At 39.1% G+C, this 22,097-nt stretch overlaps 1 protein-coding gene across 1 annotated transcript in view; it reads left to right on the forward strand.

Annotated features, from left to right (window-relative positions):
* Positions 1–22,097, forward strand: part of MYH15 (myosin heavy chain 15) — a 130,481-nt gene that overhangs the window by 67,313 nt on the left and 41,071 nt on the right. Inside the window, 6 exon segments of the mRNA XM_033201821.1 lie at positions 855–1,110; positions 4,237–4,479; positions 5,587–5,763; positions 7,867–8,012; positions 14,620–14,710; positions 16,678–17,067. Of these exon segments, the coding sequence (XP_033057712.1) occupies positions 855–1,110; positions 4,237–4,479; positions 5,587–5,763; positions 7,867–8,012; positions 14,620–14,710; positions 16,678–17,067 (1,303 nt within the window).

A 22,097-nucleotide genomic window follows, 5' to 3' on the forward strand; every position in this document is an offset into this window, starting at 1 on the left:
CATCAGATAGTACAATTATCTGAAAATCTTGGGGGTTTCATCAAACTTTTTATTATATGTGCTCAACTTCATTTTCCTATATGTGTTTTGTAACTTTGGATTGTAACCCCTCTTCAGGGTGCCTTATGTAGGGGAACTTCTGGTGCTTGGGTTTAAGGTGTTTTGTTTTCAATGTAATTTTGCATTTTCCTACTCCAAGGGTTGAAAAGGTATTTATTATCAGAATAAAAAAATCATTGTGCTAATTTCTTGGATATTTCTGTACCATTCAGGCAGTATAATTTAAACCTTAAATAATTCAGTGGTACTGGATCATTAAAAATATCTGAAGTAGAATTTGTCTTCACTCATACCAAATCAGATGTACTTTAATTTGATATCTCTCTTTGCTGGTAGGTGAATTTTTCAGTCCTCCTTTTTATTAAGGGTAAGATTCTTTGAAGGCTTGTGCCTTGCCTTTTTATCCATGTGAATATGAAAATACAGACTCTTACAATACCAAGACTCGTTTCCTCCTTCCTTAAAGATGGCCAAGCTATGCATGCATTCACTTATTGTTTACGTTTTTGGTGCCTTCTATATGTCTTACTCTCTTTAGGTTCAGCTCTCATTCAAAGAAATGTTTGTGATGGGAACATTTTTAGGATATCTAGTCCATAATACTGCTAACCCCAGATATACCTTGGAGAGTTTTTGCCAGAATCAAGTGAAAGTCCAGATATAAAAGTGCTTTGAAGACTAATGAGAATTTTTTATGACTCCTAAAAAGATGTGTTTATTGAGGATTTTAATTTGGGAACTAATTCTCCTATAGTCGGGGCTAACTTGCTTTTCTTTTTTCTCTCTTGATTTAGGGATGCACTCATTTTGATACAATGGAACATAAGAGCTTTCATGGCTGTGAAGAACTGGGCCTGGATGAGGCTCTTCTTCAAGATCAAGCCTCTTGTTAAATCTTCAGAAATAGGAGAAGAAATAGCTGGACTGAAGAAGGAGTGTGCACGATTACAGAAAGCCTTGGAGAAATCAGAGTTTCAGACGGAGGAACTGAAAGCAAAGCAAGTATCCCTCACTCAGGAAAAAAATGACCTGATTCTTCAGCTTCAGGCTGTGAGTAGCCACACCATTTGTTCTTTAAATCAAGTTTTTAATTAGACTTCCTTGTTAATCAGGCAATGATGACATGGAAAAAAAAAATAGATGCATGTGCTTTTCAAATACCAAAGGATTTTATAAAACCAAAGACAATGAAAACAAGGAGATACCCTGTTTCATAGTGAAGTGATTTCATTGGCAGGATGTCTTTTAAAAAGGGACAAATTATCAGATGGATTTTTACGTATAATAGCACATCATGGAGGCCGGGAAGCTCTGGGTCTTAATTTAAAGTTTGTATGTAGCCCACGACCCATTAGGAAATCAGCAGACAGGATTTTAGTAGGTCCCAAGGAAAGCTTGACTGAGATCTTCAGGAATGTTGCAGTGTGCTTCTAGTCAGATATCCTGATTTTGGTCTCCCTACTTCCCCTTCCTGGGTCCAAATCAACATTACTAATGAGTAGAGTTTTTAAAACAGTTCTTAACCTTGACTTTGTATCAGTCATTTGTGAAACATTAAAAAAAAAATAAAGATGCCTAGACTCCACTCTCAGATATTTTGATTAAGCAGACTCTGTATAGGTCCAAATAATCTCTGTGGGTGACACTGATATCCAGTCCAGATTAAGAACCATTGTCTTTAAAAAAGCATCATGTCACTTCCCGGGTGAGCAACCCTCAGATCATATAATACGTACATTTTTAGACTCCAAACTCCTGGTTTTGGCATTCAAGCCTCTGTCTACAGTATGATGCTAATGTGTCATTACTCACTGTCTTTCATGTTACTCCTCCCTAGCCACCTGGACTACTGTGATCCCAAAACAGCCCAAAGGGCCAGGATGAAATTTTAACCACCTTTATAATACTTTCTTCTCTACTTAGCACAGTGTTAAGTTGAAAAATTCTGTGTTCAAATATAATTTTTCTTGCTTTTTAAATAAGAAACAACAGTTTTTCTTATTTTTAAACTTTACCAAAAACGGAGAAAATTTAGTACTTTCAGACTGACACAAGTTATTATTTTATTATTATTACTCTTCAATATTTTGAAGCTGTATTATCTACCAGCATGCCAACAGGCTGTATTTTATGTAAGACTTTACACCCAAACTCGCATTTCTGATACATATTTAACATAGCAGTGATTCTACAACTTCAGTGTATACCAGTCTTACCTGGTATGCTTGTTAAAAATACAAATTCCTGGGCCCCATTTCAAAACTACTGTAAGAACTGTAAGAATCAGAATTTGTAAAATATTTTGGCTTAGGGAAGAGGTGACTTTGGTTGAGACCGGGCCTCCCAGTTTCTATCATTCTTCCTACTGATGGAAAGTAGCCAGTGCTACCTGGGTTGATGCAGGAGATAGAAATGGACCCAGCTTGTATAGGGGATGGTAGACAAAAGCTTGAGGTGCATGTCAAAGATCATCGTGGGGAGCATGGGAAACACATGGAAGCAAACTCCAGAGCAAACCCAAGAAGGTTGAGATGAGTTCAGATTGTAACTGTGATTAAGAAGTTGACAGAGCTATCATTATATATTATTATATATAATATCTATTTTATGATTATTTTAAGGGAGAAAGCTAAACACAAAATAATAAAAAAAAAAAAGAAATATTTTGAAATCCTTCTTTGCTTAGTCAAAATTCCACTAGAACTGAGTGATCCCGTTCCAATTAACATTGTGAGTACGTCAGAAAGCTGCCATTGGGGTAGGAATCTTCCTACTGCTAAACTGCCACACCATTGCTCAGTCAGCCCCCAAATCCTGCTGTCATGTTTAATGAAGAGATCAATGATGGTCGATTGGACTGTCCTCTTTGTTTAGTGTTGGTGACAGGTCTTGTATACAGGCTGAATGGAATGCAGCAAAAACTGTTCTGCTTGTCAATCTGGGGTGAACTAAGATAAAGTGTCCCCATTATTTCCCATAATAATTGGAAGCTTCTCTGATTTGCATTCACCATTCCTAAATGTCCTGATACTTCTTTTTTATTTAGCCCCTGTTTTGGGATTTTCAGGGAAGTTGTACATTTGTTATTCCATATCTCTCTCCATCTGTGCCTCTTTGAGCCCTGTTTGCTGGGTAGGCAGCCATTCTCCAGCCAGGAGCTACTCAGAGGCCAATAGCCTGGATTTTTACCCCCCCCCCGGCCCCCACTCTTGATCTGATTAGCAGACACAAGTTAAGTGAGGCAAATGGATCATTAATACATTGCCCAAACTGGCATGTTGTGAAGGATGGATGAGGTCTAGAGATGGAAGATGAAAATGTATGTAAAGTTATATTACAGCAAGACCAACAACAATTAAGAACTTGCTTATGAAGAAGAGGTTTTATTCAGCCTCTAAAGAAGACAAGTTAGAGGGGCTTAAAGTTATGAAAGGTGCTCTGTAGTAAAAACCCCCTTTACTTTTTACTTGACCCATAACACAGGAACAATGGGTCACCCAATAAGAGCTGGAGGCAGTGCCTGTGCAAGGATAAAGGAAAGAGTACTATAGGCTCTTTGTGTAACTTCGTACTATCAGAATCATTGAGGCAAAAATTTTAGTTGGAAATAACAGTGAAATCTAGTTAGTGACTTGCAAATAAACTTATGAATTCTAAATTTAGCCTATGAATTTAAAAAACATGTAACTCAGCTCAGTTTATTAGAAGAGATGTATATTAAACACATACATCCGTGCACTTGTAATAGTTATAGTGCAATATTCTGAGGGAACTCTGCTTTCTTAAAAGATGATTTTTTGAGCAGTTATCTACCTCAAACTCTGTGCCCGCATGGATGTTTCCAGAAGCTGTGGTTTAAGCAGCACACCACTGATTTTTGGAGGCATGCTAGCTCCTTTAGGCCACCAGGATTCTATTAAGTGCTTTAGAAGAGGTAATCTAATCTACTGAATTGGCCTGAGAGATCGAAAGCACCTCCAAACACAAGCAACTTCTCCACTTCTCAGTGATCGGATCAGGGACCTGGGAATATTACTGCAGCTGTTTAGGAAAGGTAGGTGAAAGTGCTGGGCAGAGGGCAGGCAATTATCTCTTTGCTATGTGTTAAGCAGCATTTTCGCCTAGCTGATAAATTACTTCCAGCTGTTGGCAACAATTTTCTCCTCATCATGGCAGGAGCAAGAGACACTGGCAAATGTTGAAGAGCAGTGCGAGTGGCTGATTAAATCCAAGATCCAGCTGGAGGCCAGAGTAAAAGAGCTGTCGGAGAGGGTGGAGGAAGAAGAGGAGATAAATTCTGAGCTGACTGCCAGGGGGCGGAAACTCGAAGATGAATGTTCGGAGTTGAAGAAAGAAATCGATGACTTGGAAACAATGTTGGTGAAGTCAGAGAGGGAGAAACGTACTACAGAGCACAAGGTACTTTTTCCATAATGTTAGTTTAGAAGGCCTAGCAGCCAGAATTCCACTCTCAAATCAGGTTTTGGTATCTGACTTGCTCTATTTAAGTTCATTAACACAGTGGCCTGCAACTTTACAGCATTGAGAGTCAGAACTGGCACAAAATATAGGGTCTGATAAACTATGCTGTCCCAATTCAGATTTCCAGTTTGAACTTATGGAACCTTATTTAACTTCCCAAATGAAACATTTTCATTTGTTCCAATCCTATTGCATCTGAACTCTATAATAGAGTAAAATGGTTTCATGGGGCCTGTAAAAACCCTTTTTTTTTTTTTGGAAAAAGAGTGAGTATGATATGGTTTGCTAAAAGATAATTCGGGATGTGCCTGAGTCCCCAGCTGTGTCATTGATTTGGAGTTTGACCTTGAAGATGTCACTTTAATTCTAGTTAAGGGCTTTCGTGTTTTGTTTTGTTTGTTTTGGCTGAGTTTGTTTGAGGTTTTTAACTTGCGCATCTGTGTGTAGATTGAGGACAGTGAGGAGTCTGCATCAAGCCTCTGATACAGTCTCCAAAGTGACACTGTAATTTTGGCAGGCTATTAAACAGCACTCTTATTTTTATTGATTCCCTTTCATAAAAAGCACATGGGCCTGATACAGTCAACTTCCATGTTTGCATATTTTATCAGCTGGAACCCTTCTTTAACTGCCATTTTTTTGGGATACTGAGGCACAACGCGATTGGTACATGCCATGACTCCTCAAAAGAAATCGCAATTGCTTTTAGTGTTGTTCCTGTTATATAATAATGTGAATTAAATTGGCCATCCAATTTAGTTCATATTAATAATGTTAAATAATTATGAATAATGTTAATTATTTACTCATATTAATGTTTAAACAGAATACTCCATTTCTTGACCATGACAGATAACGGATCATTTTTGTGGGAGAAAAACTAAATTTAGCTTTAGAAAGTGTATCAGGAACTTGGCTAAATACAGCTCTTTATGACATTGGATACCTCATGTGTTGTTCTGGACGACAAAAGGAGATGACCCTCAGTGTTATGCCCAACTTTCCAGCAGTGGCTTTAATGAAGCTGTCATCTTCTTCCCACAGGTCAAGAACCTGACTGAGGAAGTAGAGTTTCTAAATGAGGATATCAGCAAACTTAACAGAGCAGCCAAAGTTGTGCAGGAGGCCCATCAGCAGACCCTAGATGACCTGCACATGGAGGAGGAGAAGCTCAGCAGCCTGAGCAAAGCAAATCTGAAGCTGGAACAGCAAGTTGTTGAGGTCAGTAACGGTGTATCTGGTTGGTTAGCTATCTATCTACATATATACATAACTCCAGTTTTTAATTCATTAATTTATCTTGACAGTTTCAGGAAAACCTAGTAGCATGGTTTTCCTGATTATTGAGAATAAAAGGGTTATTTTTTTATACACAAAACCACGACAGTATAAGAGAGGTCTCTGCATATAATCTGTCAGTTTTTAAATGCAACTTTCATTCAACCCTGTACGGTAGGAAAAGAACAGTAAGATGAATGGTAAAGGGTTATCACTCTAGGTGACTGGCTTTCCCGTATCTCCCACGGAACCTGGTATTTTGTCCCACAGATATGCTGGTACTTTGTTTGACACTGGTGTTGAAGGATTTGTTTTAAAGGCCATGTGTGTTTCCAGTGGTGTGCTGAGATTTATTTATGGTTGAAAGATATATGAGGCACAAGCTGTGTTCTACCTACACTATTGGAAATTACTTTTAAGATTCTAGAGATGATGCCCCTGTTTTGCCTCTAAATGCCCTGTGAAATAAAACTGTTTCACACCAGTTTCAATGTGTGGGTTAATAATTCTTCCTTTTTCCCACCCCAGCTGACATAGTGTATGCTATGCATTTATGCTCATAGTAGTCCCCACTTTTATAAAGTGTAGCCTTTATAAAATTGTTGACAAGGGTGGTTAGGTCTTTTTTTTTTTTTTCCTTGTCTGCTGCTCTTTCTTCCTGCCTCTATATAAGTTTCTTCTATTACTTATTCGTTGTGTTACATTTCTTCCTATTTCCACTAATTACATATCTCACAAAGCCTCAGCATAAGGATTTTTGGGTGTTTATATATGTGCGTGTATATGCACATCACACACACCTGCCCACACTCACACACCCACACATTTATTCTCTCCTGGTGTCTTAGTCCATTCAGGCTGCTATAATAAAATACCATTAACTGGGTGGCAAATAAATAGCAGTTTATTTCCTACAGTTCCAGAGACTGGGAAGTCTGCAATCAAAGTACCAGCAGACTTGGTGTCTAGTGAGGACACATTTCCTGGTTTATGGAGGGTGACTTCTCCTTGTGTCCTCACATAGCAGAAGGAACAAGGAAGCTCTCCAGGTTCTCTTTTATAATGACTAATTCCATTCATGGAGGCTCCACCTTCATGCCCTCATCACTTCCTAAAGGGCCCACCTCCCAACACCATTGCACTGGGCATTAGGATTTCAACGTATGAATTTGGCGGGGACACAGACTTTCAGTCCCCAGGACTCAGTGTTCATCTACTTTCTGATTTTTACATATATCCTTTCCAGAATTTCTCCCTCCCTCCCAATTTGAATTTCATCTCTTTGGCTGGTTACAGAGCGTATCTTCCATTGTTTTAAAGTAAACGTATCAATCAATAAAAAGCCATATTGTGACTGTTATCTAGCTTCCTGGAAAATTAACCTCTATATAATTCCTGGCAATACTAATCCATACAAAACTGGAATATTCTGATGGAGAACATTTAGTGAGGAACCAGAATATGACATGATGTTATGAACTAGAAGAGGGTACCAAGGTGGTGACGGGGCTTAAAAATCATGCCATGTGAGAATGTGTTTGAATGGGCCAGTGATGCCTAGGGTTATTCCAAATTATTAAGGATGATCATGCGGAAACTGATTTGCTTGGTGTTGCTCCAGGGAGCAGAGCTTGTGCTTGTGGATAGAATTTACAGGGAATATTTTGGCTTCTTATGAAGAAGCACTCCCAAGTAAATGGACTTATCCACCCGTGAAATGAGCTGCCATGTGAAGAAGTGAGCTTCCTATCATTGGAAAGAGATCAATCAAGGGTTCACTGGCCATTTCTTGTTGGTTCCTTCCCTAAGACAGAACTCATATTCTGTAATTTCTAAAGTTTTCTTCCATCCCTGTGATTTCTGGATTCTTTTGTTAACCTATTGACATACGCAATATTTATTTGGAAATATCTATGTTACTGGGCATCATTTATAGAATTTGTGCTTGTGTCTTTCTTTTTCCAGAAGGTAAGTGGTTACTGAACACATCTAGTGAAGTATAAACTCTACCTATTTATTTGACTAAATAGTGTCTCCTTTTGTCAGCTTGAGGGTGCCCTTGAGCAGGAGAGAAAAGCGAGAATTAACTGTGAAAGGGAACTGCACAAACTGGAGGGCGATTTAAAGCTGAATCAGGAAAGTATGGAGAACCTGGAAAGCAGCCAGCGACACCTGGCAGAAGAGCTAAGGAAGTAAGCCACCTTTCTGTTGACATGAGATTCTTGGAGACCTTATATTACAAGGAACAGCTTTCTTGTTTCATTTATCCTTAGGACTCCAGGGCCAGATAGCTCAAGACCCAAGGCAAGGATAACAAACCTAGGAAATGATTTTTTTTTTCTTTTCCGGACTTTATTTTATAGTTGCAAAGAGACTAAATGCATAATCTGGAAGGACATAAAGAGGAAAGTATCTGACTAGCAAATGAGAAAGAATGGTGTAAGGTATATGAGATGTAAACTATTGGGAACTTGCAGCTGTAAGTCAAAAAAATAAAAATGACTCTCTTTTTTACTCATGAGACCAATGGCATAAAACGTAAAAAAAAAAAAAAAAAAAAAAATCCTCTTGTGAAGACTTACATACTCTCTGATTACTTAATTAATATATGTTTGTCAGACATAACTTAATATTTACATAGGAATTTTGGTGAAATAATTTACTATATAAATATTAAACCTTAAAATCTAAAACAAGCCATGAAAATGATCAAAATTAGGGAACTTTCAACTCATTTGGATTCCTTACACCCCAAGGAACTCGGAGCAAGACGGCTTTCTCAGTTTAGTTCTATTAGTCAGTGACATGGGTTTTCTCACCTTCTCCCTTTTGTCGTCTTCCTCTGTTTAACTAGACTTTTTTTTTCTTTTAACCATTAGGGTTAAATTTATTTAGATTATACCAAATATGAGAGGAAAACAGTGAGGATGAAGAGTAAGATAGATCAGGTTGCTGAGGTGGGTGGATCATGAGGTCAAGAGATTGAGACCATCCTGGGCAACATGGTGAAACTGCATCTCTACTAAAAATACAAAAATTAGCTGGGCGTGGTGGCATGCGCCTGTAGTCCCAGCTACTTGGGAGGCTGAGGCAGGAGAATCGCTTGAACCCAGGAGGCGGAGGTTGCAGTGAGCCGAGATCATGGCACTGCACTCCCGCCTGGCAACAGAGCGAGACTCTGTCTCAAAAAAGGCCACATTAAGGATGGTAGTATATCAATGGTTGAGGCCCACAGTGAAAGAGAGAAGAGAGTCCGTTGACCAGCTGTGAGCGTCTGGCTTTCTTGTTGGTATATACATATATGCTATTATACATGCTCTTGGTGAAGCTTGACTCATATTCTGCTAATAAGTTACTGGGCTTAATAGGTGTTTAGAATGATGAAACAGGTGACCTTATGAATGGAATGGAATAATTAAAACAAAATGATGATAGAGTTCCCTTAGCATTCAGTTGTGAAGATTGTGTTTCAGTACAAATGATAAGCAGCAAAGTGTAAATGATACTCTATGTCATGTAGGCCACAGGTCAAGAGTTTTAGCATTTTAGAAATCCATATTTTTAAAAAGTTGTAACTTTATTAAAAAACTTTTCCCCTAAATAGACCTATGTATATTTGAAGCAATAAGTGATAAAGGTGGCATTTCAAATTAACAATGACAAGAGATGTAGTAAATGGTATTGGAATTATTGGCTATTAATTTCTTGAGGTGAGAGAAATTGCTACCTCATACAATTTATACACACAAACTTCAGTTGCACTAATGAACTCAATGTCAAAACAAAGCCATAAAACCATTAGAAGATGTCACATTATTCACAATAGCCAATATGTAGAGACAACCTAAATATTCACCGATGTATGAATTGATAAAGAAAATGTGGGGTGTGTGTGTGTGTGTATGTATATATATGTATACACATACATACATATACACAAAAACCTATTGAAATAAAAAATAAAATTTTAAAAATGAAAAACCCCCAACACACACACATACACACATTCATATATACATCTGTATATATATATATATATATATATATATATATACACACATATAAAATATACATACACAATGGACTATTATTGAGCCTTGAAAAGAAACCCCTGCCATGTGGAACAACATGGATGAATTTGGAGGACATTATACTAAGGGAAATAAGCCAGTCACAAAAAGGAAAAAGACTGCATGATTCCACCAATAGAGGTATCTAAAATAATCAAATTCATAGAAACGAATTCATAGAAAAGTGCTTGCCAAGGGCTGGGAGGAGGGAGAAATAATGGAGAGCTGCTGTTCAATGAGTATAAAGTTGGTTATATAAGATGATTAAGTTCTAGAGATCTGCTTTACAACATTTTGCCTGTAGTTAACAATACTACATTTTGTACTTAAAAATTTAAGAGTAGAGCTCATGTTAAGTGTTCTTACCACAACTTAAAAAAAAATTAGAATAAAATATAGTCAACAAGTCTTAGGAAATTGACAGGCTAAGTCTTCTTGAGCAAGTCACAAAAAGCCAAAGACAAAAGGGAGACATTGATATATTTGACATCAAAATTTTAAACATGTGGCAAATGCCAATACAAATAAAATGGAGACAGGTTATAAAGTGAGAGAAAACTTTGTAACAAATATAAAAAGTGTCAAAGATCCAAGGAAAATCTGTAACTCAATAATTAGATGAACACACCTAATAGAAAAATGGGCAAATAACACAGTCAGTCAGTCCATTTGATTTATTGACCATTTAAAGATACTAATAGTTGACAAGATGCAGTCATTACTAGTAAATGAGGGCATTGCAAATAAAACAATGAAATAGTAGTCTATTTTCTAAGAAAATTTCAGAAGTCTGATATTAAGAATAAATGTAGAGAAGCAATGATCTCACACTGTTAGTGGAGAGCAAGGGACAGGGCTATCTTATTTTTCAGCACTTACCTATACGTTACCCAGCAATTTCCTGCTCAGTATCCGCTCTAGAGAAACACTCTCATATATACAAGGGGCATGGTTATGAAGAGTGTGATTTGTAAAGGCAAAATATTAAGGAAAACCTAAGTGCTTATTGTGAAATTCACAAACTAAGGAATGTCTAAATTGTGAAATACTATGCCATAGTTAATTTTTAAATGGAGTACTCCGTGTAGGCTTGTGTAGAAAAATATATTATTGAATTAATAATAATATAATAATTATCTTAAAATATAATAGCTTAAGATTTTTAAGCTTAATATATTGATAAGAATAAATTCTCAGGCTGGGTGTGGTGACTCATGCTTGTAATCTCAGCACATTGGGAGGCGGAGGCAGGCAGATCACCTGAGGTCAGGAGTTCAAGACCAGCCTGGCCAACATGGAGAAACCCTGTCTCTACTAAAAATACAAAATTAGTCAGATGTGGTGGCACGTGCCTGTAATCTCAGCTGCTCAGAAGGCTGAGGCAGGAGAATTGCTTGAACCTAAGAGGCAGAGGTTGCACTGAGCTGAGATTGTACCATTGCACTCCAGCCTGGGCAACAAGAGTGAAACTCAAAAAAAAAAAAAATTCTCAATTCAATAATATATTTAAAATATTAAATATAACAATATTTAATATTAAATCCATATTTAATATATTATAAATGCTATTCTTATCAATATCTTAATGAATAATATATTAATACCAATCAAGTTGTTAATCTGTACATGCAAATGTATGTGATATTCTATCACAGTAAGGAAAATGAAACTCTACAGCTACGTGTACACATGTAAGCACAAACATATGTCAGTACTTAAATTTCTGGAAGGATAATGGTAATTTCTTCTAGTGGGAAAGCAGGGATTGGGTATGACTTTAGTTTATTTTCACATTGCTGATAAAGACATACTCACAACTAGTTAATTTACACAGGAAAAAGGGTTTAATGGACTTATGGTTCCACGTGTCTCAGGGGGCTTCACAATCAAGGCAGAAGACAAGGAGGAGCAAGTCACATCTTATATGGATGACAGCAGACAAAAACAGAACTTGTGTAGGGTGACTCCTCTTTATAAAACCATCAGATCTCGTGAGACTTATTCACTATCATGAGAACAGCATGGGAAAGACTTGCCCCATGATTCAGTTACCTCCCACAGGGTCCCTCCCACAACACATGGAAATTCGAGATGAGATTTGGGTGGGGACACAGCCAAACCATATAATTCTGCCCCTGGCCCCTCCCAAATCTCATGTCCTCACATTTCAAAACCAATCATGCCTTCTCCACAGTCCCCTAAAGTCTTCACTCATTTCAGCTTTAACTCAAAAGTCCACAGTCCAAAGTCTTATCCGAGACAAGGCAAGTCCCTTCTGCTTATGAGCCTGTAAAATCAAAAGCAAATTAGTTATTTCCTAGACACAATGCGGGTATAGGCATTGGATAAATACGGCCATTCCAAATGGGAAAAATTGGCCAAAACATAGGGGCTATAGGCCCCATCTAAGTCTGAAATCCAGCAGAGCAGTCAAATCCTAAAGCTCCAAAATGATCTCCATGTCTCACATCCAGGGCACACTGATGCAAGAGGTAGGTTCCCACTGTCTTGGTCAGCTCCTCCCCTGTGGCTTTGCAGGGTAAAGCCTCCTTCCCAGCTGCCTTCACCGGCTGGTGTTGAGTGTCTGTGGCTTTTCCAGGTGCATGGTGCAAGCTGATAGTAGATCTAACATTCTGGTGTCTGGAGGACAGTGGCCCTCTTCTTATAGCTCCACTAGGCAGTGCCCCAGAAGGGACTCTGTGTGGGGGCCCTAACCCCACATTTCCCTTCCACACTGCTCTAGCAAAGGTTCTCCATAAGGGCCCTATTCCTGCAACAAACTTCTGCTTGGGCATCCAGGCATTTCCATATTTCTGAAATGTAGGTGGAAGTTCCCAAACCCCAATTCATAACTTCTGTGTGCTTGTTGGCTCCACACCAGGTGGAAGTTGCCAAGGCTTGGGGATTGCACCCTCTGAAGCCATGACCCAAGCTCTATGTTGGCCCCTTTCAGCCATGACTGGAGCAGTTGGGACGCAGGGCACCAAGTCCCTAGGCTGCACACAGCACGGGGATCCTGGGCCCAGCCCACGAAACCAATTTTTCCTCCTAGGCCTCTAGGCCTGTGATGGGAGGGTCTGTAGCGAAGACCACTGACATGGCCTGGAGACATTTTCCCAGTTGTCTTGGGGATTAACATTTGGTTCCTTGTTACTTATGCAAATTTCTGTAGCTGGCTTGAATTTTTTCTCAGAAAATGGGATTTTTTTTTCTATCACATTGTCAGGCTGCACATTTTCCAAACTTTTATGTTCTGCTTTCCTTATAAAACTGAATGCAGGCGGGGTGCAGTGGCCCACGCCTATAATCCTAGCACTCTGGGAGGCCGAGGTGGGCAGATTGCCTGAGCTCAGGAGTGAGAGACCAGCCTGGGCAACACAGTGAAACCCTTCATCTACCAAAAGACAAAAAAATAGCTGGGCATGGTGGCATGAGCCTGTAGTCCCAGCTACTTGGGAGGCTGAGGCAGGAGAATTGCTTGAACCTGGGAGGTGGAGGTTGCAGTAAGCCAAGGTTGTGCCACTGCAGTCCAGCCTGGGTGACAGAGCAAGACTCAGTCTCAAAAACAAACAAACAAACACCAAAAAAACAAAACTGAATGCATTTAACAGCACCCAAGTCACCTCTTGAATGCTTTGCTGCTTAGAAATTCCTTCTGTCAGATACCCTAAATCATCTCTCTCAAATTTAAAGTTACACAAATTTCTAGGGCAGAGGCAAAATGCCACCAGTTTCTTTGCTAAAACATAACAAGAACCACTTTTGCTTTGGTTCTCAGCAAGTTCCTCATCTCCATCTGAGACTGCCTCAGCTACGATTTCATTGTCCATTTCATTATCAGCATTTTGGTTGAAGCTATTCAACAAATCTCTAGGGAGTTCCAAACTTTCCCCCATTTTTCTTTCTTCTTCTGAGCCCTCCAAACTGTTCCAACCTCTGCCTATTACCCAGTTCCAAAGTCGCTTCCACATTTTTGGGTATCTTTTCATCAATGCCCCACCTACTGGTACCAATTTACTATATTAGTCCATTTTCACACTGCTGATAAAGAGTTACCCGAGACTGGGTGATTTATACAGGAAAAAGGGTTTAACAGACTTACAGTTCCACATGGCTGGGGAGGTCTCACAATCATGGTGGAAGGCAAGGAGGAGCAAGGCACATCTAAAATGGATGGTGCAGGCAAAAAGAGAGAACTTGTACAGGAGAACTCCTCTTTATAACACCATTAGATCTTGTGAGACTTATTCACTACCACAAGAACAGCACAGGAAAGACTTGCCCCCATGATTCAATTACCTCCCACTGGATCCCCCCTTCAACATGTGGAAATTCAAGATGAGATTCAGGTGTGGACATAAACAAACCATATCAGGTATCATAGCCACGAAAACTTCAGATGTAGGCATAATCATTGAAGTTTTAAAATGAGAATGAATTATTGTATTATATCTATAATTAAAAAAATATTTAAACAAAATGGTGTTTTTACTTTTGGTTAAAGCCTGGTTGTGTTTTTTATTGATTTATAATAATTGTACATGTTTTTGGAGTGCATGTGCTATTTTGATACCTGTATACAATGTACAATGAGTAAATCAGGGTAGTTGGGATATCTATCACCTCAAACATGTATCTTTTCTTTGTGTTAGGAATATTACAATTCTAACCACTTTAAACAAAATGTTATTATTCTGAACAATTGTATTTGATATCTTCTTCTAAACAGAAAAGAATTAGAAAACAGTCAGATGAATTCAAAAGTGGAGAATGAGAAAGGCCTGGTAGCTCAGCTTCAGAAGATGGTGAAAGAGCTTCAGGTAATCAATTATCAAATATGCCTGTGTACTTATATTTAGATCCATGGGTGATGACTCGTGGGTCAGTGACAAATTCTCTGCCAAGGTATTCATATCCTTAGCCAATCACAGGCAGAGGCAGAAAAGAACAGTGGTTAAGAAGGGAAATTGTGGCATTCCACAGATGGATTTAAGCTTACATTTCCTTGCAAGAATAATATAAATGAATAGCTAATTTGCTGAATCCTTGCTGTGAACCAGGCATTGTGCTAAAATCCAAAACTTGTTTTTTTTTCACTCATGAATCCTTCTGGCAACCATTGAGCTAATATTATTAAATGCAACAATATATTTAAGTAGTAAGCACAGAGCCTGACCCATGGTATGCATTCAGTGTTAGCAATTTAAATTTTATGATGATTATTCTTTGTGATTAGAAGGCAATTGAAAATCAGTAAGTTATATAGGTACTTGTGGCCTCAAAACATTATTTGATAATGGATAACTATTTATAAGTTTTAGACCATGTGAGTTTTATAGCATATGACCATGTTATAAAGTAATTTTACACACAGATGCACACACACACATTTAGATGGATAATTTCCCTTTGGAGCTAAATAAATATCTTAGTAATATAACCATGACTCAAAATAATTTTGGAACCTCTTTCTGATATTTATCTTCTGAGATATTTTGAGCCAAATAAGAAAACCAATCTCAATGTTTTGTAAACATATTTTAGTTTCAGACATGCTATTAATCTCCAAGTGGTTATCATATTCATCAGGCTTGTCTTCAAATGACTCTTGACTTTATCCAAAATTTAAAAAAAATTTTAAAAACCCACAAACTTTTCAATATATCCAAAAGACAAATTTCCTTACCTTGATGACTCAAAAAGTTCTCTAAATATTATTTCTGACAAAACATTTCAGAAATGTTTGGTTCAATGGTGATATTATTTGGGATAAATATTTTCTTGGATCCCATGATAACCAGTTGGAAGAGGATCATGGTTACTTGAATGTGGAAATCATACTTTTTTTTTTAAGCACCTTTTCTGTCATACTTCATCTATAGAACTGATAGACTACTTATTTGATACAATCTAGAAATTAGTTTTTTCTAAGCCACAGTAGTCTTATTTAATGGAAAGGAAAACATATTCTAAAACAGTTTCTATCTTGTTTTCTCCCCATCCTAATCTATGCCTAATTACTTAAGGTGATGATAGTAACATCAATGGCTTCATTGTACTGTAATACAGTGATGTTATCAGGATTTGTAGACCTATTTGACCTGTACTAAAAGGGCTTGGGGCTCTGAGAGTTGTTATCACTTCTTTTTCCAATAATCCTGCTTCTGATGATACCGTGTCTCTACTTATTTTAGTAGTCCACATTCCTTCACCAACTCTCCTTTGTTATTTCAAATCTCTTCCTTGAAATCTCCTGTAGACTAGAAAACCAAGTAACCAAGTTTTTTAGAATTGTGTGTAAAAATTAAATTGAGGCTGTTTCTTACAAGTAAATTGCTTGAACTTGAAGATGTTCATTTTATTGATCAGATTTTTGCCCAAGTCCTAAATAGTTGAGATCAGATAAACGAATTTCAGATGAGGAAGATTTTTGTATATAAAATTTACCATTCCAATTTTTATGAATGCTCTTAAACACTTTTTTGTCACATGAAAGATATTTTCCTGTTTCTTTGGGAAGTGCTCTTTACTAAGCTTTCCCCTCCATGTATATAATTTAATGAGCTTGCCCGTCATCAGGGGCTGAGCAATTTGGCAGAACTGCAAATTTGAATTCTGGTCTTGGTATTGAATTGGGGCAAATCACTTAACTTCTGTGTATTCTGTTTTCTTTAGTTATAAATTGGGAACCAAAAGGTTCATGTTAGCTTTGTGATTAAAAAAAAAAAATAGAGTAAAGCTCTTGCTACAAGTGCTTAGTAAAAATCAAAATTATTTCTTGCTACAGGCTCAAATAAAGGATTTGAAAGAGAAACTAGAAGCTGAAAGGACCACTCGAGCCAAGATGGAAAAGGAGAGAGCTGACCTCACCCAAGACCTGGCTGACTTGAATGAGAGGCTGGAGGAGGTAGGAGGGGCCAGTTTGGCTCAGCTGGAAATAACTAAGAAACAGGAAACCAAATTCCAGAAGCTGCGCCGAGACATGGAGGAGGCCACGCTGCACTTTGAGGCAACTTCTGCATCTTTGAAGAAGAGACATGCAGACAGCCTGGCTGAGCTCGAGGGCCAGGTAGAAAATCTACAGCAGGTCAAGCAGAAACTGGAAAAAGACAAGAGTGACTTGCAGCTAGAAGTAGATGACCTCCTGACCCGTATTGAGCAGATGACAAGGGCTAAGGTAAATACTCCCATCCATCCTCATGGGCTTTTGAACACGGAAGTAGGGAGAGGAAGAAATGGGAGGGGAGGGAAAAGAAAAATAAGCCGGCTTAGTGGCTCAGTGTATTTTCTAATGAAGAATATAGTTCTTCAGATGGAATAGATCAGGCCTGACCTTAGTTGTCATTGTTAAGGTCACACAGCCATCACCTGAATGTGACCTGACAGTGGCTTCTGGTTTTACCAGAATTCCAATCCGTGTTCCTTATGGACTTTTTTAGTGATGGCACAAGTAAGTGAGCTGGAAATCTGAAGCCATTATCTATGTCTCTCTTGAAAAATGGCTTTTGGGCCGGGCGCGGTGGCTCAAGCCTGTAATCCCAGCACTTTGGGAGGCCGAGACGGGCGGATCATGAGGTCAGGAGATCGAGACCATCCTGGCTAACACGGTGAAACCCCGTCTCTACTAAAAAAATACAAAAAATTAGCCGGGCGAGATGGCGGGCGCCTGTAGTCCCAGCTACTCGGGAGGCTGAGGCGAGAGAATGGCGTAAACCCGGGAGGCGGAGCTTGCAGTGAGCTGAGATCCGGCCACTGCACTCCAGCCTGGCGACAGAGCAAGACTCCGTCTCAACAAAAAAAAAAAAAAAAAAAAAAAAAAGAAAAATGGCTTTTGTTATGAGTGCTCCTCAGTGATGGCCTGGATACTCCTAGAGCCTATCTGAATGAATGGTGTACACAAACAGCTTTGCTGAGAGGAGGGAACTTTTTCTCCCTCATGTCCTCTGGCATCTTTTCTTTTTTCTTTTTTTTTTTTTTGAGACGGAGTCTTGCTCTGTCGCCCGGGCTGGAGTGCAGTGGCCGGATCTCAGCTCACTGCAAGCTCCGCCTCCCGGGTTTACGCCATTCTCCTGCCTCAGCCTCCCGAGTAGCTGGGACTACAGGCGCCAGCCACCTCGCCCGGCTAGCTTTTTGTATTTTTTTAGTAGAGACAGGGTTTCACCGTGTTAGCCAGGTTGGTCTCAAACTCCTGACCTCGTGATCCGCCCGTCTCGGCCTCCCAAAGTGCTGGGATTACAGGCTTGAGCCACCGCGCCCGGCCCCTCTGGCATCTTTTCAATCAGCCAGTACTATAAGAAAGGTTCATCACATGTTCTTTCTTTACTGAGCCCATTAGCCTATATGCTGCAAGCTGTCATGTCAAATGCTACTATGAGGTCATCGCTATCAGTGACCCTGTCTTCTGGTAGTTGAGAGGAGCTTTACCTTAGATTAAGCAAAGCAAATGACTAGTTGCTGCAACCTTCTCTTCTTGTGAACAGATTTTATAAAGTCTGGGAAAGACATGGCCTGACAATAAAGCTTGATCTCCATGGACTATGGCCAGAAAAATGTAGAATATCTCCAATGATATGGAGTGGTTTCTGAAATATTTAATATTAATTCCTTTTAAATACCATACTGAGTAGAAAGAAACAGTCTCTCTCTTTCTCTCTCTCTCTCTCTGTGTGTGTGTGTGTGTGTGTGTGTGTGTGTATGTGTGTGTGTGTGTCTTAGTCCATTCCTGCTGCTATAACAAAATACCACAGACTGGGTAATTTATAAATAATATAAATTTATTTTTCACAGTTCTGGAGGCTGGAAAGTCCAGGATCAAAGTAGCAGCAGGTTTATTGTCTAGTGAGGTCTCTCTGCTTCTAAGATGGTGCCTCTTGCTACACCCTCACATTGCAGAAGAGCAAAAGGGGGAAAGGGACAGATGCTCCCTTGTACCAGTCCCATTGATGAAGGCTCCCATCCTCATAACTTCATCACCTCCTAAAGGCCCCACCTAACACTATCACACTGGCGATTGTTTCAACATATGAATTTTAGGGGACATATTCAGTCCATAGCATTCTACCTCTGGCCCCCCAAATTTATGTCCTTCACATAAGCAAAAGACATTCATTCTACCTCAGTAGGTTCCAAAGACTTAAGTCATTTCAGCATCAACTCAAAAGTCTAAAGTCTCATCTAAATCATATAGGAGTGAAACTCAAGGCGTGATTCATCTTGAGGCAAATTCCTCCTCCAGCTGTGAGCTTGTGAAATCAAACAAGTTATGTGTTTCCACAATAAAATAGTGGAACAGGCGTAGCATAGACATTCCCATTCCTAAAAAAGAGAAATCGGAAAGAAAAAAGAGGTAACAAAGGGAAAAGCCCAAAATAAAACAAAGCAAACAACATTAAATCTTGAAAGTTGGGAATAATCTTTTTTGACTCCATGTCTGACCTTCTGGACATACTGGGGTGGAGTTTGGGTCCCCAGGGCCCCACATAGCACTGCCCCCCTGACAGGAGCTCTCAGGAATTGAAGTTGGGTGCTTGTGACTACTCCTAGGTTAGTGTTGCATGCTGGTGGCTCTATAAGTCTGGGGTGTTTGGGGCAGCTCTGCCCTCACAGTTCCACCACTGCCATAGTGGGAGCTCTCTGTGGTGGCCCTGCTTCCATGGCAATTCTCTGCCTGAACCCCAAGCCTTTCCAAAATATCCTTTGAAATCTAGGTGGAGGAGCTATGCTTCCATATCTCCTGCAGAATTAGCACTGTATGGATGCTGCTATAGTTTACAGCATGTGCCTTCCAGAGTGGTGACCTGAGCTGAACCTGGGCCTGCCTGAGTGGCAGAGGAGCACTGCACTGGCATGTGGGAAGAAGCAAAGACTTGAGGCAGCCTGGGGCAGCAAGCTCTGAAGTCTCACGGGAATCCTCTCTTGAAATCATGTTTCCATCAAGGCCCTGGCCTTCTGGGCCTATGTGGGTGGGACAGCCACAAAGGTCTCAGAAATGCCTCCAGGATCATTCTTCCATTGTCCTGGTGAATAGCACCTATCTTCTTTCTACCCCCACTAATTTCCTTATCAAATGTTTGGTTGTCTACATCCTTAGTGTTTTGTTTTGTTTTTTCTGAAAATACTTTTTTATTCTTCACAATCTGACCAGGCTGAGAATTTTCTAAATCTTTAAATTCTGCTTCTCTTTGATTATACATTTCATCTTTATTTCTCTCTCTTCATATTTTGTTTTAAACAATCAAGGGAAGCCATGGAGCCCTGAATACTTTCTTTAAGGATTTCTTCCACCAAATATCCTAGTTTATCACTCTTAAATTCTGCCTTCCACAAGGGACTAGGGCATAGTTCAGTCAAGTTCTTTGGAACTTTGTAATAAGGATGCTCTGTCTTCCAGTTTCCAATAGGATATTCCCCATTTCCATTTAAGACCTCAGCAGAATTGCCTTTACTGTCCATATTACTATCAGCATTGTAATCACAGCCATCCAACTAATCTCTAAGAAGATTAGTTCTCTCTCTACAGGTCTCCTCTTCTTGTGAGCCCTCATCAGAAGGATTCTTAATGTTCCGTGCATGGGAATACAGGCTTTTTCTAGCAGTAGGTGTGTATCTCACTACCTCCTTACTCTTTTAATCCCTGCCATCTGTCTTTATTTCTCCTGAAGCTGGCACTTCCTCTGAACATCTCTGTCACTGGCACCTGGTTTCTTTTTATAACTCAGGTTCTAAGCCTCAACCACTTCTTTCCTCCCTATTTGCTTTTCAGTCAATTATTGCAGCAGGTCAGTCTTTATCACCTCATAGTTTTCCATTCCCATTCCCATATAGGTCTCTCTACCTTTTAAGTATATTACTGCAGTGGTTTCCTAAATTATCATTTTTGCTTCTAGTCTTTCTTTTTTCAAACCATCCTATATTTATATGCCCAATTTAATATTTATAAAGTATTCAGAATATTTATAAAGCATGGATTTATTGAATTATGTCCCTGCTTTAAAATGGACTCCAAACTTCTGCTTTCAAGGTACACTGTAACCTGTGATCAGAGTCAACCTGTCTTGCCAGTTATAGATCCCATTGCTTTGTTTCATGGACCTTCCATTTCAGCTTGCCTTTCACCAAATATTTATCTTTACACCAATGTGCCTTTTCCAAACTAATTATTCTCTTTGGAATGCTCAAGTTCAACCTCCTGCATTATAGACTTACCTGTTTTTGAGTTCCTATTAGCACTTTTGGGGTCCCTCTTTATACTCATGCATTATCTAGTCTTTTAACTTTGCTGACACTGAAAGCAGAAAGTAGGTCTCACTTCCATGTTTACTACAGTGCTTTGTAGAGTCCGTGCACTCAATTACTAGCATCGACTTTTACATGTGCCTCTTGGAGCTCATAGATTTAGTGACTTGTCCAAGGTCACACAATTCTATGGAAGAGATGAATTTCAATTCCAAATCCTGTGTATGTCTGTTGGTGAGCATGTCCTATTGCTGCTTTAAATATTTGTTGGCATGATAAATTGTTTCTGTTAACACTCATAGGCATATACATTAGGCTAAACTGTTCCTTGAATTGTTTACTTTATCATTTTCTGAATTATAATGGCGAGAATGTCAATGCTCAGTGGTACAGTGGAGACTGAAGCATTTTCAAAAGCATATTATGCTGACAGAGAGGCTCAGGGCGATTTAGAACTTACAGGAAATCTCACAATTATCTTGATTATTTTGAATTCCCATTGGTCCCTGCATTTCTGGGAGGCAGCATTTTTATGCATCATTTTAAGAATCAGCTATAAGATAAACGTGCCTTATTCTATTAACCTTCCCATCCCTGGTATCAAAACATACTGCTTATCCTTATGCTTAAATTAAAAATTCTTTTGAGGGTACAGCTATTTTGCATGCTATATCCCCGTATAGGCCACTTTTAGATAAACAATCTAATTGTCTTTTTGCAGATCCTGTTTATGAAAATACTTTATATATGGAAACACTATATCATTGGTTAGCAGTGCCTATGTGGATACCTACCATGTGAAGCTATGCCTAAGGGCAACTGCTTTTTCTATCTGTCCAAGTGGGCTGCCCACTCTACAGATACACACAGCCCAGCTGGCTTTCACCACATGGAGACCTCTCTTGAAAAACTGGGAAGTCTTTGGCTCCTTTTCTTACCATTTCCACACACCACTGACTAAGTTGTCTTGCA

This window comes from Trachypithecus francoisi, unplaced genomic scaffold, assembly GCF_009764315.1.
Source record: "Trachypithecus francoisi isolate TF-2019V2 unplaced genomic scaffold, Tfra_2.0 Lachesis_group0, whole genome shotgun sequence".
NCBI classification, from domain to species: Eukaryota; Metazoa; Chordata; class Mammalia; order Primates; family Cercopithecidae; genus Trachypithecus; species Trachypithecus francoisi.